At 34.2% G+C, this 18,166-nt stretch overlaps 2 protein-coding genes across 2 annotated transcripts; both read left to right on the forward strand.

Annotated features, from left to right (window-relative positions):
• On the forward strand, positions 1-6,777 carry LOC145166429 (uncharacterized). The gene is made up of 5 exons (XM_079085406.1): positions 1-317; positions 1,090-4,047; positions 4,449-4,523; positions 6,264-6,411; positions 6,507-6,777. Exons 1-4 carry the CDS (start codon positions 33-35, stop codon positions 6,381-6,383), a joined length of 3,438 nt encoding a protein of 1,145 aa, XP_078941532.1. The 5' UTR covers positions 1-32; the 3' UTR covers positions 6,384-6,411; positions 6,507-6,777.
• A 6,349-nt stretch (positions 6,778-13,126) lies between these two features.
• Positions 13,127-15,114, forward strand: LOC145162554 (uncharacterized). Its single transcript, XM_079081668.1, has 2 exons — positions 13,127-13,451; positions 14,006-15,114. Exons 1-2 carry the CDS (start codon positions 13,296-13,298, stop codon positions 14,885-14,887), a joined length of 1,038 nt encoding a protein of 345 aa, XP_078937794.1. The 5' UTR covers positions 13,127-13,295; the 3' UTR covers positions 14,888-15,114.
• Positions 15,115-18,166: the final 3,052 nt, after the last annotated feature.

The following is an 18,166-nucleotide window of genomic DNA, read 5'->3' on the forward strand; positions in this document are numbered from 1 at the left end:
TTTTCCATTTTTTTCTATCTCACTCAACAACTATGGACCCCACCTACATTCCACCACCGTTACCAGAAAAATCTCCCCCACCACCACCACCGCCACCGCAGAACCCTTACACTCCTACTGCAATAATCGATGCATCGCCCGTCGATTGTTACCAGAAAGACGAGTCGAGTATGAACGGAAACACGAATAACTTCAAGGCACTGGTGTCGCAGCTCACCGGGGGATTATTACCAGCTCATCAATCGCTTATCGAAAGACGCTTAGATGATATTTTCCCGGATGAGCCTCGCGTCCCCGATCACCCTCCTTATGCCGATGTAAGTCGTTATTAGGATGCTCAATTTCAATCCTTTGGATGATCTTACATTATTTGCTCAAAAATGCATGCCTGTTCGACATATGCTCCCTCCGTTTATACATTTTTACTTTTGGTTATTCTGGGGGGTTACTTCTCAAATTCAGGTATGAAAGTTCAGCATTTACAAGGAAATTTTTGCATTAAGTATGTGGAACGGGTGTTCCGAATATAATAATGTTGGTATTAAATCTGGAACGTAGCGTCTATCGTTTTGAAAATCAGACAGCAAATGTCCAGAAGCTTGAAACTTTTTCGAAGGAGGGAATGAGGGATTGTTATTTGATGTGCTAAGCCCTCGAACTGAGATTGAAGAGATTTTGTGCTCAAATTCTGATATTATCTTGTGTAGAAATTAACATTAACCACTAATAGATTGGGGGAATGCCTTTGGGAACTGTGACATTAGGAGGAAGGAATGGAATTTGTGTTTACAGTTAAGTTTTTACTCAGTTGTTTGGAATCCTGTTCTTCATTGTTTTCAGTTAGATGAAACAATAAGTAGGAGATGACCTTACCCTAGGGTATCACAGAAGGTAGACAAAAAACAACCACAAAGAAAAAAAAAAGAGATCAGATAAAATCAAATTATGGTGATTACATAATGCAGCACCCTTCCCCTTATCAACACAGAACATAGAATAAATGCACATTTCGTTTGTTCACAGTTCACACTCAGATATATTTAGGTGGCTTGTTACTAATTTGTATATTGTTTTGTGGTTGTGTTACAGATGATACTAACAGCACTTTGGGAGTTAAACACAGAAGGTGGTTCAAGTGAGGAAGCCATTTCCAACTTCATTAAGAAGGAATACCATGAATTACCATGGGCACATGCTACAATCCTAAATCATCACATCAGAGATCTTCGCATGAAGGGAAAAATCGTCATGACACATGATAGAACATATTTACGCTCTCTACCCAGCTCATCTTCAACTTCAAGCTCCATTTCAAGTCCTTCTTCTAGCTCCTCATCAGATAGTGATTGGCCTAGCCCTACTTCATCCAGCTCTAGCATGGGTTTCGGCCTTCCTCACAGAAAACACAAAAAGAAAAAGAGGGAGAGAAAGAAGGGTAGAAGGGTTAAGATGGTTCAGGTCAGGGGTAGGGGTAGGGGTAGGGGTAGGGGTAGGGGTAGGGGTAGAGGTAGGGGTAGAGGTAGGGGTAGGGGTAGGGGTACACAACCCATGTTGATTCAAGTAACTTCAGATCAAAATGAAGTTACAGATATGGAGGTTGAAGAAGATGATAGTGATGGAAAAAAGAAGGGAGAAGTGGTAGGATTGAGGCGATCAGGAAGAAGGAGAAATAGTGTTAGTGAGGAACAGAAGGTAGGGGTAAAAGAGGAATATCAACAACAGTCTGATGATGTCATCAATAGTGATGGTGATGAAGTAGATGAGTATGTTGAATGTATAAAACATGAAGAAGAAAAAGTAGTGAGAAATGTTGAACATGAGGAGCAAGAAACAGAAGTCAATCAACAACCAATTCATCTACAAGAACAGTGTGTTGAAGAGACTAATGAAAAACTTGAATCTTGTGGTCAAAATTTGTTGAAAAATGAGTCAACTGAAGAGCAACCTCAACACAAAGAACAAGAATCAGAAGTAAATCAAGAACCAATAATTCCACAAGAACAATGTGTTGAAAGGACTAATGAGGAACAACAAACAGAAGTCAATCAACAACCAATGCGTCTGCAAGAACAATGTCTTGAAGAGATTAATGAAAAACTTGAATCTTTTGGTCAAGATTGTCTGAAAAATAAGTCAACCGAAGAGCAAATTCAACATGATGAACAAGAATCAGAAGTAAATCAAGAACCAATGATTCCACAAGAACAATGTGTTGAAAGGACTAATGAGGAACTTGAATCTTGTGGTCAAGATTTGCTGAAAAATGAGTCAACCAAAGAGCAACCTCAGCATGAAGAACAAGAAACAGAAGTAAATCAGAAAGAAAGTGGAGTAGTTGTGATGGAAACCGATGAACAAATTGATCCACAAATAGAAGTTGAAGTTTCTGAAGATGGAAATCAAGAAGAGCAACTAAACAAAGGGAATGAGAAAGACACTGAAGAACAAGGTGATGTAAAAAACAAAGAAACTGTAATAACATCTGAACTGCAACTCAAACGTAAAGAATCTAAACCCAGAAAGCCAGTTCTTAAAGTCGTACTAGGTTTAATGAAGGTTGAAAGTAGATCCCAAGGTAACACTGTTGTAGGAAAAAGTCGACCACAAACACCATTAAAAGAAGGTGTTGTAAGAAAAAGACAACGACAAACACCATCAAAAGAAGGTGTTGTAAGAAAAAGTCAACCAAATACACCATTAAAAGAAGGTGTTGTAGGAAAAAGTCAACCACAAACACCATTAAAAGAAGGTGTTGTAGGAAAAAGACAACGAAAAACACCATTAAAAAAAGCTGTTGTAGGAGAAAGTCAACCACAAAAACCATTACAAGAAGATGTTGTAGGAGAAAGTCGAACACAAACACCATTACAAGAAGGTGTTGTAGGAGAAAGTCAACCACAAACACCATTAAAAGAAGTTGGTGTAGGACAAAGTCAACTGCAAAAACCATTACAAGAAGGTGTTCTAGGAAAAAGTCAATCACAAACACCATTAAAGGAAGGTGTTGTAGGAAAAATTCAACCACAAAAGCCATTGCAAGAAGGAGTTGTAGGAAAAAGTCAACCAGAAAAACCATTGCAAGAAGGCGTTGTAGGAAAAAGTCAACCAGAAAAGCCATTACAAGAAGGTGTTGTAGGAAAAAGTCAACCAGAAAAGCCATTAAAACAAGGTGTTGTGGGAAAAAGTCAACCAGAAAAACCATTAAAAGAAGGCGTTGTAGGAAAAAGTCAACCAGAAAAGCCGTTACAAGAAGGTGTTGTAGGAAAAAGTCAACCACAAAAACCATTCCAAAAAGGCGTTGTAGTAAAAAGTCAACCAGAAAAGCCATTAAAAGAAGGTGTTGTAGGAAAAAGTCAACCAGAAAAACCATTACAAGAAGGTGCTGTGGGAAAAAGTCAACCAGAAAAACCATTAAAAGAAGATGTTGTAGGAAAAAGTCAACCAGAAAAGCCATTACAAGGTGTTGTAGGAAAACATCAACCACAACAACCATTCCAAGAAGGCGTTGTAGTAAAAAGCCAACCAGAAAAGCCATTAAAAGAAAGTGTTGTGGGAAAAAGTCAACCCGAAAAACCATTAAAAGAAGGTGTTGTAGGAAAAAGTCAACCACAAACACCATTAAAAGAAGTTGGTGTAGGAAAAAGTCGATCACAAACACCATCAAAAGAAGGCGTTGTAGGAAAAAGTCAACCACAAACACGATTAAAAGAAGGCGTTGTAAGACAAAGTCAACCGCAAAAACCATTAAAAGAAGGTGTTGTAGGAGAAAGTCAACCACAAAAACCATTACAAGAAGGTGTTGTAGAAAAAAGTCAACTACAAACAACATTAAAAGAAGGCGTTGTAGGAACAAGTCAACCACAAAAACCAATACAAGAAGGCGTTGTAGAAAAAAGTCAACCACAAAGACCATTACAAGAAGGCGTTGTAGAAAAAAGTCAACCACAAAAACCATTGAAAGGTGTTGAGAAAATTGAGAAGAAGAGACCAGTGAGACAAGGATTAAGGTCTAGCATCAAGAAACAAGAGACAACTCCAATTCCAAAGGTACCCCTACATTTTTATAGAATAAATGAGGGCGCAAATTATAAAGAAAAACTATTATATCTTGGGTAAATTTTGCAGTTTAACCACTTATACCTTATTTTTTTCCCATGAAACCATAAAAGTTCCTGATATATTTTTTTAATTTAACCATTTTGACATGATATAAGAAGCTAAAAACTTAAAATGGTAAATTTGGAAAATTACTGGTGAAACCTGATATAAGTCTTTTAACTGTTTAAAATGGTTAATTTGGAAAAAAGTCAAACTTTTATAGTTTGATTGGGAAAAGTTGCAGGAATTAGAGGTTAAATCGCTTGCAAAAAACTTGATGCTTTCTTTTTGTAATTTGCCTAAATGAGGTCCAATATGCAACATTTGATTTGATTGTTTTTTATTTTTAGAAAAAAGAAGAACAAGTGGTTCCGGTTCGAAGAATCTTGAGGTCTAATAATACAGTTGCAGAAGCAATAAATGAGGTATTCAATGCTACAAAATTAACAATATATATATATATATATATATATATATATATATATATATATATATAATCCTTATGTTGGACTGGTTTTTAAAGAAACCAAATAAAGGTTTTAAGACCAGAGAATTGCTTTGTTCCAGATAGATAGTTTATTGAGAGCTACGAGAGTGTTTAACTGTTTTTATACACAAGCAAACATGGAAAGCAAGTAAAACTAGATAAACATAACTTAGATAAACATGAGTAAAAGGTATCCTAATCTAATCTAATATGAATTCCTTTACTCCCCTCAAGTTGGAGTGTGGAGATTGCCCAACTCATCTAGCAAGAAACAAAAACATTTTGTCCGAAGTGGTTTTGTGAAAATATCAGCAAATTTGTCTTTGGTATTATGTAGCACGGCTTGATGCCTTAAGACTCCACTTGCTCATGAACAAAGTAGCAATCCATCTCTACATGCTTCGTTTGTTCATGAAAAACAGGATTGTTTAGGGTTATGATGAGTTGCCTGGTTGTCACAATAGAATGGTGTAGGGCCCGTTTGGGGAGCATCATGGTCGGTCAGCACCCAACGAAGCCACATAAGTTCGCTAATAGTTCGCAGTAGGCGACAAGAATCAACTTCTCGTTTGTCGATTGGAATATTCCTTGCCCTAGAGTAGTGTTAAGAATATCGCAATATGCGTATGGAAGCAACCCAATGTGATTGTTGAGGTGATGACACACCAACTGACTAAGGGTGTTAACAACGAATGTGATATTTGGTCGAGTAACTTGCAAGTAAAGGAACCTCCCAATAATGTTTATTTTCTTCTGTCCATTGTTTATTTCCAAGAAAGTATTTTAGTGGCCCTAAATCTTTGGTGCTAAATTTGTTGTCAAGGTACGTCTTTATCGTGACAATTTTTTGAGTATTATTCCCCAAGAGTATTATAAGATCAACATCTATGAGATCCGAGATGTAGATATCACATTGTTTAAGAATGAAAAGCGAGTTTTCAACCTTAGAGTGTTGAAAGCCAATCTCTAGAAGAGCTTTTGTGAACTTGTTGAACCAATTTTGAGAAGCCTATATCGGAGGTCATACAAGTACTTTTTAAGCCACCAAACTAGTGTATCTCCTTCTTTAGTGATCCTTGTAGAACTTTCGTGTATATTCTTTATCGAGTTCACCATGTAAGAAAGCATTGTTTACATCTAGCTGACGAATAGACAGTCTCATTTTATGTGTACCGATATTGCTAACATAGTTGACATGGTTACAAGTTTTGCGATTGGCGCAAAAGTCTTATGGAAGTCTTTCCCTTCCACTTATCTGAAGCCCTTCGCAACTAATCTTGCCTTGTAACGTTCAATCTCGCCAGAAGACTTGTATTTGATTTTGTTCACCCACTTCAATCAATAGCCTTCTTTGTTGGTCGTAAGAAATGTTTTAAAAACCGATTTTTTTAGTTGAACCGGTCTGGTGATCGGTTTCCAGTTTAACTGGTTCGACTGTCGGTTCAACCGGGCTTCGAGTTGTGTACACTCCGGATAACTCGATTGGTAAATTCCCATGAAATCTCAATGCTCTTGTTTGCAATCTCCAACTAGTGTCTGTTTTTTCTTCCACGGCCCCGTTTTGTTGTGGGTTGTCTGCACGCAAAGTCTTAAGAATGATTCCATGTTCCTCATAGAACTTAGCTTTTCCAACTCTTTTAATATTTTTAATATTTTGACTACTTTTTCAATTAAAAAGGATCCCGATTCTTCAAAAGAGCAACAAGAAGATTCAGGACGAACGAGGTCCTCCAAGAGAATATCAAAAACTTCTGAAGCAGAACAACTGTCAAACTCAAAGAAGACTAGAAGGATCTGATTTATGATCACTCCAGAAAATGAGAATGGTAATTTAGTTATACATTATTGTGGTATTTTTTTATTTATTTGTAAATAATTGTTTGAATTGTCCTAATTTGGGTTTTTTGGTTTAATTCCACAGATATTATTTCATTCTTTGTTGCTGCTCCTTGGATTTTCATCTTTTTGAAGGTGGCAGGTATTGGAATTTCTTAGGTATGATTATTTTGTTGTAATCATGTATGTTTGTAATTTGTGTAACGTTTGTTTAATTAGCATGGAGAGACTGATCTGTATCAGTATGTATGCAATTGATGATGTTTGTAAATTGTATCTGTAAGAGATATTTGTTGTAAAATCGGGGTTTTCCGATGAAATATCATTAAGATTTAAGAGCATGTTATTGTGGTAAATATGATATATTTTAAGATGTGAATATATGGTGTAACTGAAGGTGAAAAACATAGAGTTGACATGTATCTAAATCTAAAAAGTAGTAAATAAACCTCCCGCTTATCTTTGTTATTTACCGAAAAAGAATCATAGCCCCCATGTGTGATGTGTGCTCTAATGTTGATGAAAGAAATTCGAGGAATTAGTTTTTTGTAGTTTAAAACAAAGTTGTAGAATAATACGTTGCAAACAACTTTTACTATATTGCTTAAAATTTAGGAAATACAATTGAATAATTAATTTGCATCAAAATATAACAAAAAAAAAAATCCTAATTCCTATAAAAATGGGGTAAGGGGAGTAAGATGGTAGGCAACCTTAACTTTTTCCAAATAAGATATCCGACAAATAAAAAGAAAAAGTGGAAAAAAAAAAAAACAAAGGAAGAAAGAAAAGAAAAGAAAAAAGATACAATGCAGTGGAAATGACAAAGAGCATGCATACTCAAATAAGATTTCATGCATAATAATTTCAAGTCCATTGTCAAACAAAACAAGAAAAACGAATAGTTAAATAACTTAAACATATCAAGGTCAATGTATAAATAGCACAAATGGAAAACATGTAGTTTTAAAGGTAGAATACACACAACATTGTAAATCAATAGTAAACAATAAGGAAGGAGCACACTGCACACATGTACACGAGAGCAAATACATCTAACACTTACATGAAAACAAAGGACAGACTCATAGGATGAGATGCACAAACAAAAATCAACCTGAAAGGGCTACATATCACAATAAATTATACAAATACTAGGAATGAAGCGTGGAACAAAGGTTGGCACATCACTTGAGGTGAATACTAGAAGATATAAGCAAACAATAAATTGGGATAAATGTCTAGGCAACAAGTAGAAACATAGGTTAAACATAGATAACTATTATACTACTCCACTACCTTGATCAAATGCCTCTACGCGCTCCTATACGAGGTTATGTCCTCAGAAAGACCTAACTCTTTCAAGTCTATCATCACATTAGCAATCCACTTCCTTCGTAGGTGACCTTTCATCCTCTCATCATCTACAATAATCATCTCCACCTTCCTAAATATAATACTGAAAATAGAAGTATATTACCATTTTATGTTTTAAATGGTACGATATAATTTGAAAAAGAATCAATTAATACATTTCATTTTGTTATCGTATTATAAGGGGAAATTTAAATAAACCAGCAATGATGTGCCATGTGTTCCTGATACCTACACTCACACATACATGTTCAATTATTGGTTTTTAGTAACACCCGTATTATAATATATTGATGTGTATTTATTGTCCCATGGCCTTATTGTGTATAACCGATATAATTGTTGTACTCTTATCTATATAATGAGAATAATCATGGGAAAATATTCATTATCATGGTATAAGAGCGGATTTCATCTTTTTCCTTAAACTTCTCATCCTCTCTCATGTCCCTAAACCTAATTTGTGGCTTTCCTCCTTTTTGTCTACGATCAACCCTCTTTTTCTCTATTTTTCCATGACCAATACCTCAACCCTCTTCTTCTCTATTTTGATCCTTTCAACGCCTCAAATGAGATGCATTGAGAGAACAAATTGAATCTCACTACTTAATGCACTCGTATTGATTCCATCACCAAGATGTATCCGACTATTGTACCCATATCAAGATAATTATTAGTTTATTGGATAACATTGATGTTATTGTCATCGAAAAAGAACATAGTTACGTATACCATTAACGATCTCTCACTTAAGTTCGACTACATTACGCGCCTACTTCGCGATCGAATCCCCATCTCAACTTTTCTAGAGACCTGCTTAATGCTTCTTCTCAAGGAGCAAAACATGAAACAAGTGCATGATTGGACACACAATTCATTTTAATCAGATCACTCATCATCAAACACGGTTCTCACTATAAAAAACTTTCCTAACAGTCAACAATCCCGTGCCATAAACAATTATCTTAGGGAGAGGACGTAGTAATCGGGGAGGTCGACGATCTTCAAACAAAGATAATTGTCCAAAACCCTAGAAAATTGAGGAGAGAGGATAAAGGATAGCAAAACTGAATTCTCAGCCTTACAGAATGTAGGATCAAATTTTATGAAGACCAAAGGGGTCTTTATATAACCGAGGTAACTTGCAGATAAAACCAATTTTAATTAATTAAATAATAAGATTGAATCATAATTTAAATCCTTACTTTATCTATTACCTGGATCGATTCCAAGTAGGTTTCTAGAACCTCTCAAAATCATCCACCCTCGTAGGATTCCAGAATGTTTTTATTGCTCAACTATTGAATAATTAACATTTAGTTCTTGTACCTTTTAAATAAATTCTTATTAATTCAAATTAATTCCAAATTAATTATAACTAGTTTCTAATTAATTTATTAGCTTGTAATAAAATAATAAACTATTTATCTCACACTCTTAAATCATTTTTTTAGCTATTTTAGCTCTTGCAGGAGACCCTAAATGGACTTTACTATTATTCCTAAAGCTATACCAATTAGTTATGACATTGGACATCTATTTCTAACAACAACTCAATCAACGAGGGTTATGGTGATCTTGTCTGAGATGAGATGGATATCTGAAGGGGATGGATGATTAAGTGAAGTTATGGTTTAATTTGAGGGAACGTTACAGAAACGGAGGGAGTGGTAACAATAATGACATTGACAGAGGTGTATAAGGTATTGGATAGGCATGGTTGTAGACCAAGTGGTGGCCGATGATGCAACCGTCGACAATACCAAATGTGGAGAAGGTTAATAGAAGGTGTGGTTCTTAGTATGAAAATGGGTTTAGCCGTTTAGGGTTAAAAATATGAATAAATAAGGTTGTGTATTTTTATCTTCATCAAATTGGTTCGAGGAAAAAATGGTCATATATGAAAATCTAAGATGTTGTTTGTTTTTTTTTGAAAAGGTTCTGCATGGCCTCTTATGTTTGCGAATGGGCATACATTAAAACAAAAGACTGTTTGTTTTTTAAAAAATTGCAGACATAAAAAGGTAGGTGCCACCTTTTTTTTAGAAGATAAAAAATAGCTTATGATTTTGGAAGACATCTTATAAGTTACAACCATAAGTTGTTGTTTCCTTTTCCACCACCACTACATTCGCCGCCAGCATCACCACCACCACTGCTACTTACGCTACCACCACCTAGGCCGCGACACCACCTTCACCACCACCACCTCCAACACATTTGCTTCCTCTGCTACCCGCGTCACCACCGACAACGCCACCACCAACACTGCCACTAGCGCAACCACCACCTCTGTTGCGTCACCACCATCGGTATGTACATATGGTTTGTTTGTTTAATATCATCTATAATTGATATGATTTAATATAATTTATGTAGCATACGAAATTTAAAATATAAATAACTTTTTTGCAGACTGCAGACTTGTAATCCACATCTTATTTTGTAGATGTGGAAAAAAAAGTTGTATATATATTTTACCTCATCAAAAACAAATAACAAATAACAACTAAATTTATAGATTTATTAGCAGAGGGATAACCACTGTCAAAAAAAATAAAACCATGAAAACTGTCCATGTCAAAATTTAAAATTTGAAATCAAAATACGAAATTCAGCGTACCACATGGACCATTAGTGTAACTGTCAAAAAAAATAAAACCATGAAAACTGTCCATGTCAAAATTTAAAATTTGAAATCAAAATACGAAATTCAGCGTACCACATGGACCATTAGTGTAATTTACTCTTTTAAATTTCAATAATCGGCCATCTCTAAAAGTAAAAAAGAAATAAAATATTCTTTTTACATTTCTTTATTCCCATCACTAGGTTATAACCAGTGTACCACACGGTATTGAAAAAATAAAGCAATATTAAAACTTTAAAGATGAGTATTGTCGAACAAATGGATTAGTAGCTTTTCAAGTAAGAAAAAAAATAGTCTTCTATTTTGATGAAACTTCATATTCCGTGATCAAAAAGACCAAAAAATCGCATTTGCTAAAGGAATATTGGACATGTTTTAAAGAATTCAACGATAGTTGTTGATATAGAAGGCTAAAGGAGATGGAAAACGACCGTATAAAAGGGGGATATAGAGAGATAAGATATAAAATACATGTGTTTATTCGTTATACTTATCGTTTTATTCATGGTTTTCGTCATCCGATGATGATGATTCTGATGAGGATTTGATTTTGCATATGCTGTTGTCCGCGGCACGAGACACGGTACGTGAGAGAGGCGAAAGTTCAAACGTCGAGAAGAAACATAGAAAATGGATCAACCGGGATCGAGAGGCGGCACATGAAATTTTGGTACGCGATTATTTTGCCGTTGAATGTTTATATGATCTATCAAAATTCGAAGAACGTTTTCGTATTAGTAGAAATTTATTTTTACGTATAGCTAGAGATTTGGCACGTAATTATGTGTTTTTCCAATTACGATGGGATGTTAGAGGTAAACGTGGTTTTACTACAATACAAAAATGTACGGCCGCTCTTAGACAATTGGCATACGACATCGCCGCAGACACATCACATGAGTATTTGAAAATGTCTGAAAGAACGGGCCGAGAGTGTACATATCTATTTTGTGAGTATGTTATAGAGCTTTACCGTGAAATATACTTGCGACATTCGACTAAAAGCGACGTCGAACAGTCGTATGCCACGCATCAAGCTAAACATGGTTTTTCAGGGATGCTTGGTAGCATTGATTGTACACATTGGGAGTGGGCAAACTGTCCCAACGCGTGGCATGGTCCGTTAACGCGAGGTGATCATGAGGTGCCGACTGTTATATTGGAGGCGGTTGTTTCAAATAACCTATGGTTTTGGCATGCATTCTTTGGTATGGCGGGGTCAAACAATGACCTGAATGTGCTCCAAGCGTCTCCGATATTTAACGATATTTTACAGGGTAAAGCACCAGACATGTCATACGTTGTCAATGAAAATGAATATAAGTATGGGTATTACCTAGGTGATGAGATATATCCAGAACACGCTACATTTGTCAAGTCATACACATTTCCGGCCGACGATAAACGAAAATTGTTCAAGTTAGCACAAGAATCTGCAAGAAAGGATGTAGAAAGGGCGCTTGAAGTCCTCAAACAAAAGTGGCACATAATCAAACATCTGACACGAACATGGGACAGGGCAAAATTGACGACGGTGATGACTGCTTGTGTTATTTTACATAACATGATAATAGAAGAAGAGGGTAGGGCTATTTGTTCATATACCACGAACGATATACTTAATCCACTTGCAGTTATACAAGTTGGCAGCCCGACATACTTTTCAAGGGTTTTGGAAATACAAAACCGTGAAACACATCACAATCTACGACATGATTTGACCGAATACATATAGGAAAGACAATTCCAAGGGAAAATGGCAATGGAGACGAGGAGGATGAGGACGGTGCCGACGAGGATGATGAAGACGGTGACGACGATGAGGATGAGGACGGTGACGAGGAGGAGGATGAAGACGAGTAGAATTTTTCTATGTTTTTTCTATGTTTTTTAATTTTTATTTTATTTAGACAATGTAATGTTTAATTTTAGTAATTTAAGTTTTAAATTTCTATGTTTTTAATTAATGAAATGTGGTTTTATTTTTTTATGTTTTCAAAAAATTAATTTATGTTATAAATTATGTTTTTTATTTAATATAATATTAAAAAATAAAAAAATAAAAAAAGGAATTTGTGTAGTGGTGATCATTTCTAATGTTTAGTGGGTTGGTGGTGGGTCGGTGGTGAAGCTGACGTGACACTGAGGTAACAATGCTTTTTCGATGGGTTGGGTGTGACCACTCCCCACAGTCTTATATAAGCAATTAGTTTATTCTAGAACATAGAATGAAAACAATTAAAAAGTAAATATAAAGAAAAGGCTTATAACGAATTTGGAAATGATTTAATTTCGGAATTCTTGCAATTTGGCTGATGATTTTACGGATGCCATGCTTAATCGTAATCAATTTAAAAGCAAATCAATTCAAATAAATTCAAAATCAATATAATTAGTAATTAATTTAGTAGGAATTGTATTATACGTGTATTTTTTAGCACCTAGGTGAAAAAAATTTGAAAATTACAAACAAGTAGCAAAATTTAGACTCTTTTATTAAAAGAGGTAGAAGTAGATTCTATCCATCTTATCAATGTTAAACGTTAAAGGATGACAAATATCATAAAAATTATTTATTTTTTAAAAATCAAAGTAAAAACTAGGAGATTTTATTTACTTATTTATTTTTAAATATATGTGTTCGAGGCGCCAGCTGCTCCCCAAACGGTTTCAAAAATTCAGGCACAAGTTAAGTATGTTGACACATTCTTCTCTCTCCGAATCTTGAAGTCAATAATATATTCTCGCTATAATCCATGGGAACTGTATCCAATCACAACCCTCGATCCCATAACACAAACCCTCTTAACTACAGAACCGGTTACAACAAAGGGAAACCTCAAAGCAACCATGGAGAAGTTGAAAGAAGCTCTCATTAAATTTGCCGATTCAAACCCTAGTTTATTCCGACATGACGGTTTTAATTCCCATCCGAGCGTAATCGAACAGCGCTTCTCTCAATTCTACTTCGAGTTTCAGACGCCTAATCATCCGCCTTATGCAGCTGTAAGTACATTGGTGGTTGTTTTTGAATAAAAAAAAAAGATCTCAAACGCCCATGATAGAATCTTCTCATTTAGGGTTTTCTTTTTGGTGTTTGATTGACGGAAATACTCTTTTGCGTTACTTTTGATTTGTTTCATTGATGAAGGTTTCGTTCGTTGAAATGTTTTTAACTGAAATTTGTAATTGCATTCTACTGAAGCAAGTAATCCCTCTGTTACAGACAATGGCATAATCTTCTTTTACAAGATCAAACATTTTTACGTCGTCAAGAATTTTTTTTTGATTTTTAGAGAAATTGAATGTGATCAAATTAAACGTTGTAAAACCTTGAAAAAGGAACTATTTTTCTTGAATCTTGTACCCATACGTACATACTAGTTTTAAACCTGAAATATAACTGGGTATATATTACAACATTGTTATTGATTAGTGCTTTTATTTGATACTGAGCAGAGGATTAACCCAATTTTATTTATATCAATTCTTTTTGAACCCTAAATACGGTTATTTTGATCAATGTGATCTAATTTTATCTATGACATTAATGGATACAGATGATTCATAAAGCCATTGGGGAACTGAATGAGAAAAAGGGTTCTACTGAGGAGTCAATATCAAAGTATATAAAACAGGAGTTTGTTGATTTGCCTTGGGCCCACTCTACATTGCTGAAACACCACCTTGAGAAGCTTTGTAATTGCAAAGAAATTTCCATAACTCGGAAGAAACGTTATTTGCTTGCTGGTGTAGATTCTGACCCAATTTCAAACCCTAAATCTGAAAAACAGTTAAAAAGGAAGCAAGATTCAGAAACAGGGAAGAAAAGCAGTAGGCATAACAAGAAACGTAAGAAGAGCAAGAAAAAAGAAATAGTCACACACAATGAATTGCTTGAACCAGAATGTTTAGAGATCGAATATCATCAAACAAATGAGGAAGGAAATAGTTTGATGGATGGATGTATTCAAGAAAGTGGAGTTTGTGCAAATGATAAGGAGCAAAAAGAAATACAAGGCAAAAAGAAGCGGAAGTCAAAAAAGAGGGGTAAAAATGGAAAGAAAAATGAGGACACTCAACTTCAAGATTCGAGTGAAGCAAATTTGAAACAAAATAATGAAGAGATTGAATGTGAATTACATGAGAAGAATCCTCAAATTCAGGGCAAACAAGTTTGGACAAAATCAAGAATAAAGAAAATGTCGAATATGCCAAAAGGTGTTGAGTATTTGTCTGAAGAAAAGCAAAAGAAAAAAGAGACATCATCAAGTGCAGTGTCTAAACTTATGAATGGGCAGCGATCAAAACTACGTAGTTTTAAGAAGAAAAAAGGCGTGTCAATTGACAAGGATCAAAAGAAGCACAAAACGCGTGGTAGGCATGATAAGATGCCAAGGAGGAGCATCAGGAAAAGGAAAGCTCCAAGTCGATTGGATTAGAAGAAAGGTATGATATTTACTCAAGATTTTGTGAATTATTAGGTATTTAGTAAGATAAGTTAATTGCTATTTCTTGGTTGTTTTAAAAAATGGGTACTTTTAAAGATTGTTTTATAGTAGGAAGTGAAAGTAGTTTTTGAAGTCAAGTAGTTTGAATCCCAATTTACATCTCTTCCAATTTGGGTTTTTTGAACGTTTAATTTAAGATAATGAATTAGTATTTATTATTTTTTTGTTGATATTAATATTATAATTTGTTAGTTTAGTTTATGTTCTTGTTAATGTTTGAGATTTTGAACCAAGAAGTTTTGTTATATCTTTGAGTTAACAATTGTGGTTATTGTGAAATCTTTGTGAAGATCTTTTATTTTAATTTTCAATGTAAAATTTTTACGGGTTACAATTGTAAGTTTCTATGGTTCTTTCTTTTATTCTATAATCAGAAAACACTAAAAAAAGTAAATACCTAAATAGATTGGTTTATGTAATGAAATCACAAAGGAATGGAATGAACAAATGTAATGAAGTTTCAAAAGGAATGGAATGAAAAATTGTGGTTTATGTAAAACAAGTTTTTCTGTTATATACAAATAGAAAGTTAATTGGAATTAAATTGATAAATAAATAAAGAAATTATTGTTTTATAAAAATAATGTCTAATTAAATAAACTATATTGTTAAATAAGTGGCATATAAGAATAAATTATTTCTCTTGAAATATATATTATATGTATTTAAATAGTTAAACAATAATTATATATCAACTAAAAAAATTGTTTAGAAAATTAAGAAAAAGTTACCATAAAATCTTAAAATAGAATTATGGTTAAAATTTGTTTTAGTTATATTTGGAGAAGAAACTAATAATAATTTAATTAAAGTTTCAAAAATTAATTTAAAAAAAAAATTATTATGGTTAATGATTATATAAAGGGATTTTCTAATATGTGCCCTAAGGGCACATATAAGAAGTATTAATTATGAAAAATTTTACCATAGTTAAATTCGAAATACATTTATTATGGAGATTATTAATGCGCTTCACATTTCATTATGGTAATATTTCTTATAATTAATGTATTTTATAATTAATTATGGTAATATATATCATCAATTAATGTTTCTTATATGTGCCCTTATGGGCACATATTAGAAAATCCCTTTATGTAATCATTAACCATAATAATTTTTTTTTATCCCTTACATAAATACTATGTATCAACTTAAGAATAACACAGTACACAATGCTACACCGTTGGTCCCCTACAGTTATGAAATCTTGAATGTTTTTCCTTTCAACTTATAAATCTGTTAAAAATCGGAGGTTAAATTTGACTAAACGACCAAAAAAATCCTTTATTATTTTCCTTATGTTTTTATATTTTTTAATAACGGCGAGTGTGCCGAAAGTGACTAAAAAGAATCTGCGTTAAGTAAGAGCCTGCTTTTTATTTATTTATTTATTTTTATTGAACCCTTATCTAGTATATCTCAATTCTCTCTCTACTCTCTCTAGTGTAAGATGCCGTTGAAGTTAGGCATGCACAAACCGATTCTTTTTATGAACCGGACCGGTTCGTATGTGAGTCGGTCTTGAGCGAACAAATGACTCGGAAGAGTCATGAGGTTGCTAATCACGTGATTAAACGGGTAATCCTTATGTCCATTGGTTATTAACCATACTTGGGAGCAAGACAGGTAGATGTTGGGCTGGGCTGGAGGAAACAATATATACTTTCTTAAAGTTTTAATCAAGTCCATAAAAAAACAAAAAAAATCTTACTCGACTTCTTCAATTATTCTTTTGCCGATTTCTTCCTCTTCTTTTTAGTCGACACTTTCTTCTTCTCTCATTGGTAACCGGTAACTCGGTAAGCATAGCTTTATTTTTATTTTTCTCAAAAGACATACTTCTTATAAGTTATGTGTTTTTGCCTATGAGGCTGGAGGGAGTGGTGCCGCACTCCCTCATGAAACCGTAGTGACACGTAGGCGCCACCTCACCCGTTACCATAAAAGTGTGATTTCATACCATACCCAAGGAGTGGTGCAACACTTGGGTATTTTTTTTTAATAAATAAAAGGGACTAATCAGAAGGAGATAAGAAAAATGAACCAATCACGTTGTTTGAAGGAGTGCTTCCTTGGAAGGCCGCACTGCACTCTCTACCGCACCCAGGGGCGGTGTTTGTGCTTATGTGGCAAGGGGAGTGCGGTCCAGCCCGCACCCACTCCCTCTAGTCTGATGAACACATTCTAGTTTATTACATTGAAATCAAGAAGAAAATCTTTTCTAGGACTTTGGTATGTCTTTTTAGGGAAATCTCTAAAAAAGTCTCAATATTTTGCGTCAGTTTACCGTTTAATTCCAACATTTATTTTTTGAACAGAAAAGTCTCGATTATTTAATTTTATACGATAATCTGTCATTTTCTGTTGAAAAAAAAATAAGGACTATTTCGTTAATGTGGGCAAAATATAAAATAATTGAGACTTTTCTGTTCAGAAAATAAAAATTGGGATTAAACCGTAAACTGAACCAAAATATTGAGACTTTTATTGGAGATTTCCCTGTCTTTTTAACAAGAAAGATGAGAGTTTGACGACTATAGGAAATTAGTACACACACATCCCTACTCCATTTTTTGGTTTTAGGTTTTGTATAACAATTTATGCTCAAGTTCCATACTCTTACTTCAGTCTTTTGTGTTGCGGTCTTTCTCACCCTTATATATTTCACTTAAGAACATCGTCTTCATTACATAATGCGTATATTTCTCTGATTAGTTTTAATTGTAAGTATTTAGTTCAACAAAACGAACATTTTTATATCCAAGTTCGTTGTTCTGAACTTCTTATAGCATTGTGACATTGTATTTGATTTGTAGATATTAATCATGCTAAAAGAAAAAGCAAAACCTGATATCATTTGGGAATATTGTTCTCGAATGGACCCAACAAATAGAAATAACATGCAATGTAACTACTGCAACAAAGTTATGTTTGGAATGCAGAATCACCTTGTCGGAACAAAAAAAGTTATTTGTGCATGCCCCAAGGTTGATGAAGATATAATACAAATTTTCAATAATTGTTTGATGGGTTTTGAGGCAAAAAAAGTCTAAGGCATTGGATGATGAATGTTTTCAAGCTGAGAGTGACGGGACTTTGAAATCATTTTTCAAGAAAGGAACACAAAAGACAATAAATCAAGCATTGAAGAATAGAGAGTTAGTAACTCTTGCTTCATGTCGATTTTTATAGGGTGAAATGTTGCCA

This window comes from Lactuca virosa, chromosome 3, assembly GCF_052849685.1.
Source record: "Lactuca virosa cultivar CGN04683 chromosome 3, Lactuca_virosa_CGN04683_v6, whole genome shotgun sequence".
In the NCBI taxonomy this organism is placed as follows: domain Eukaryota; kingdom Viridiplantae; phylum Streptophyta; class Magnoliopsida; order Asterales; family Asteraceae; genus Lactuca; species Lactuca virosa.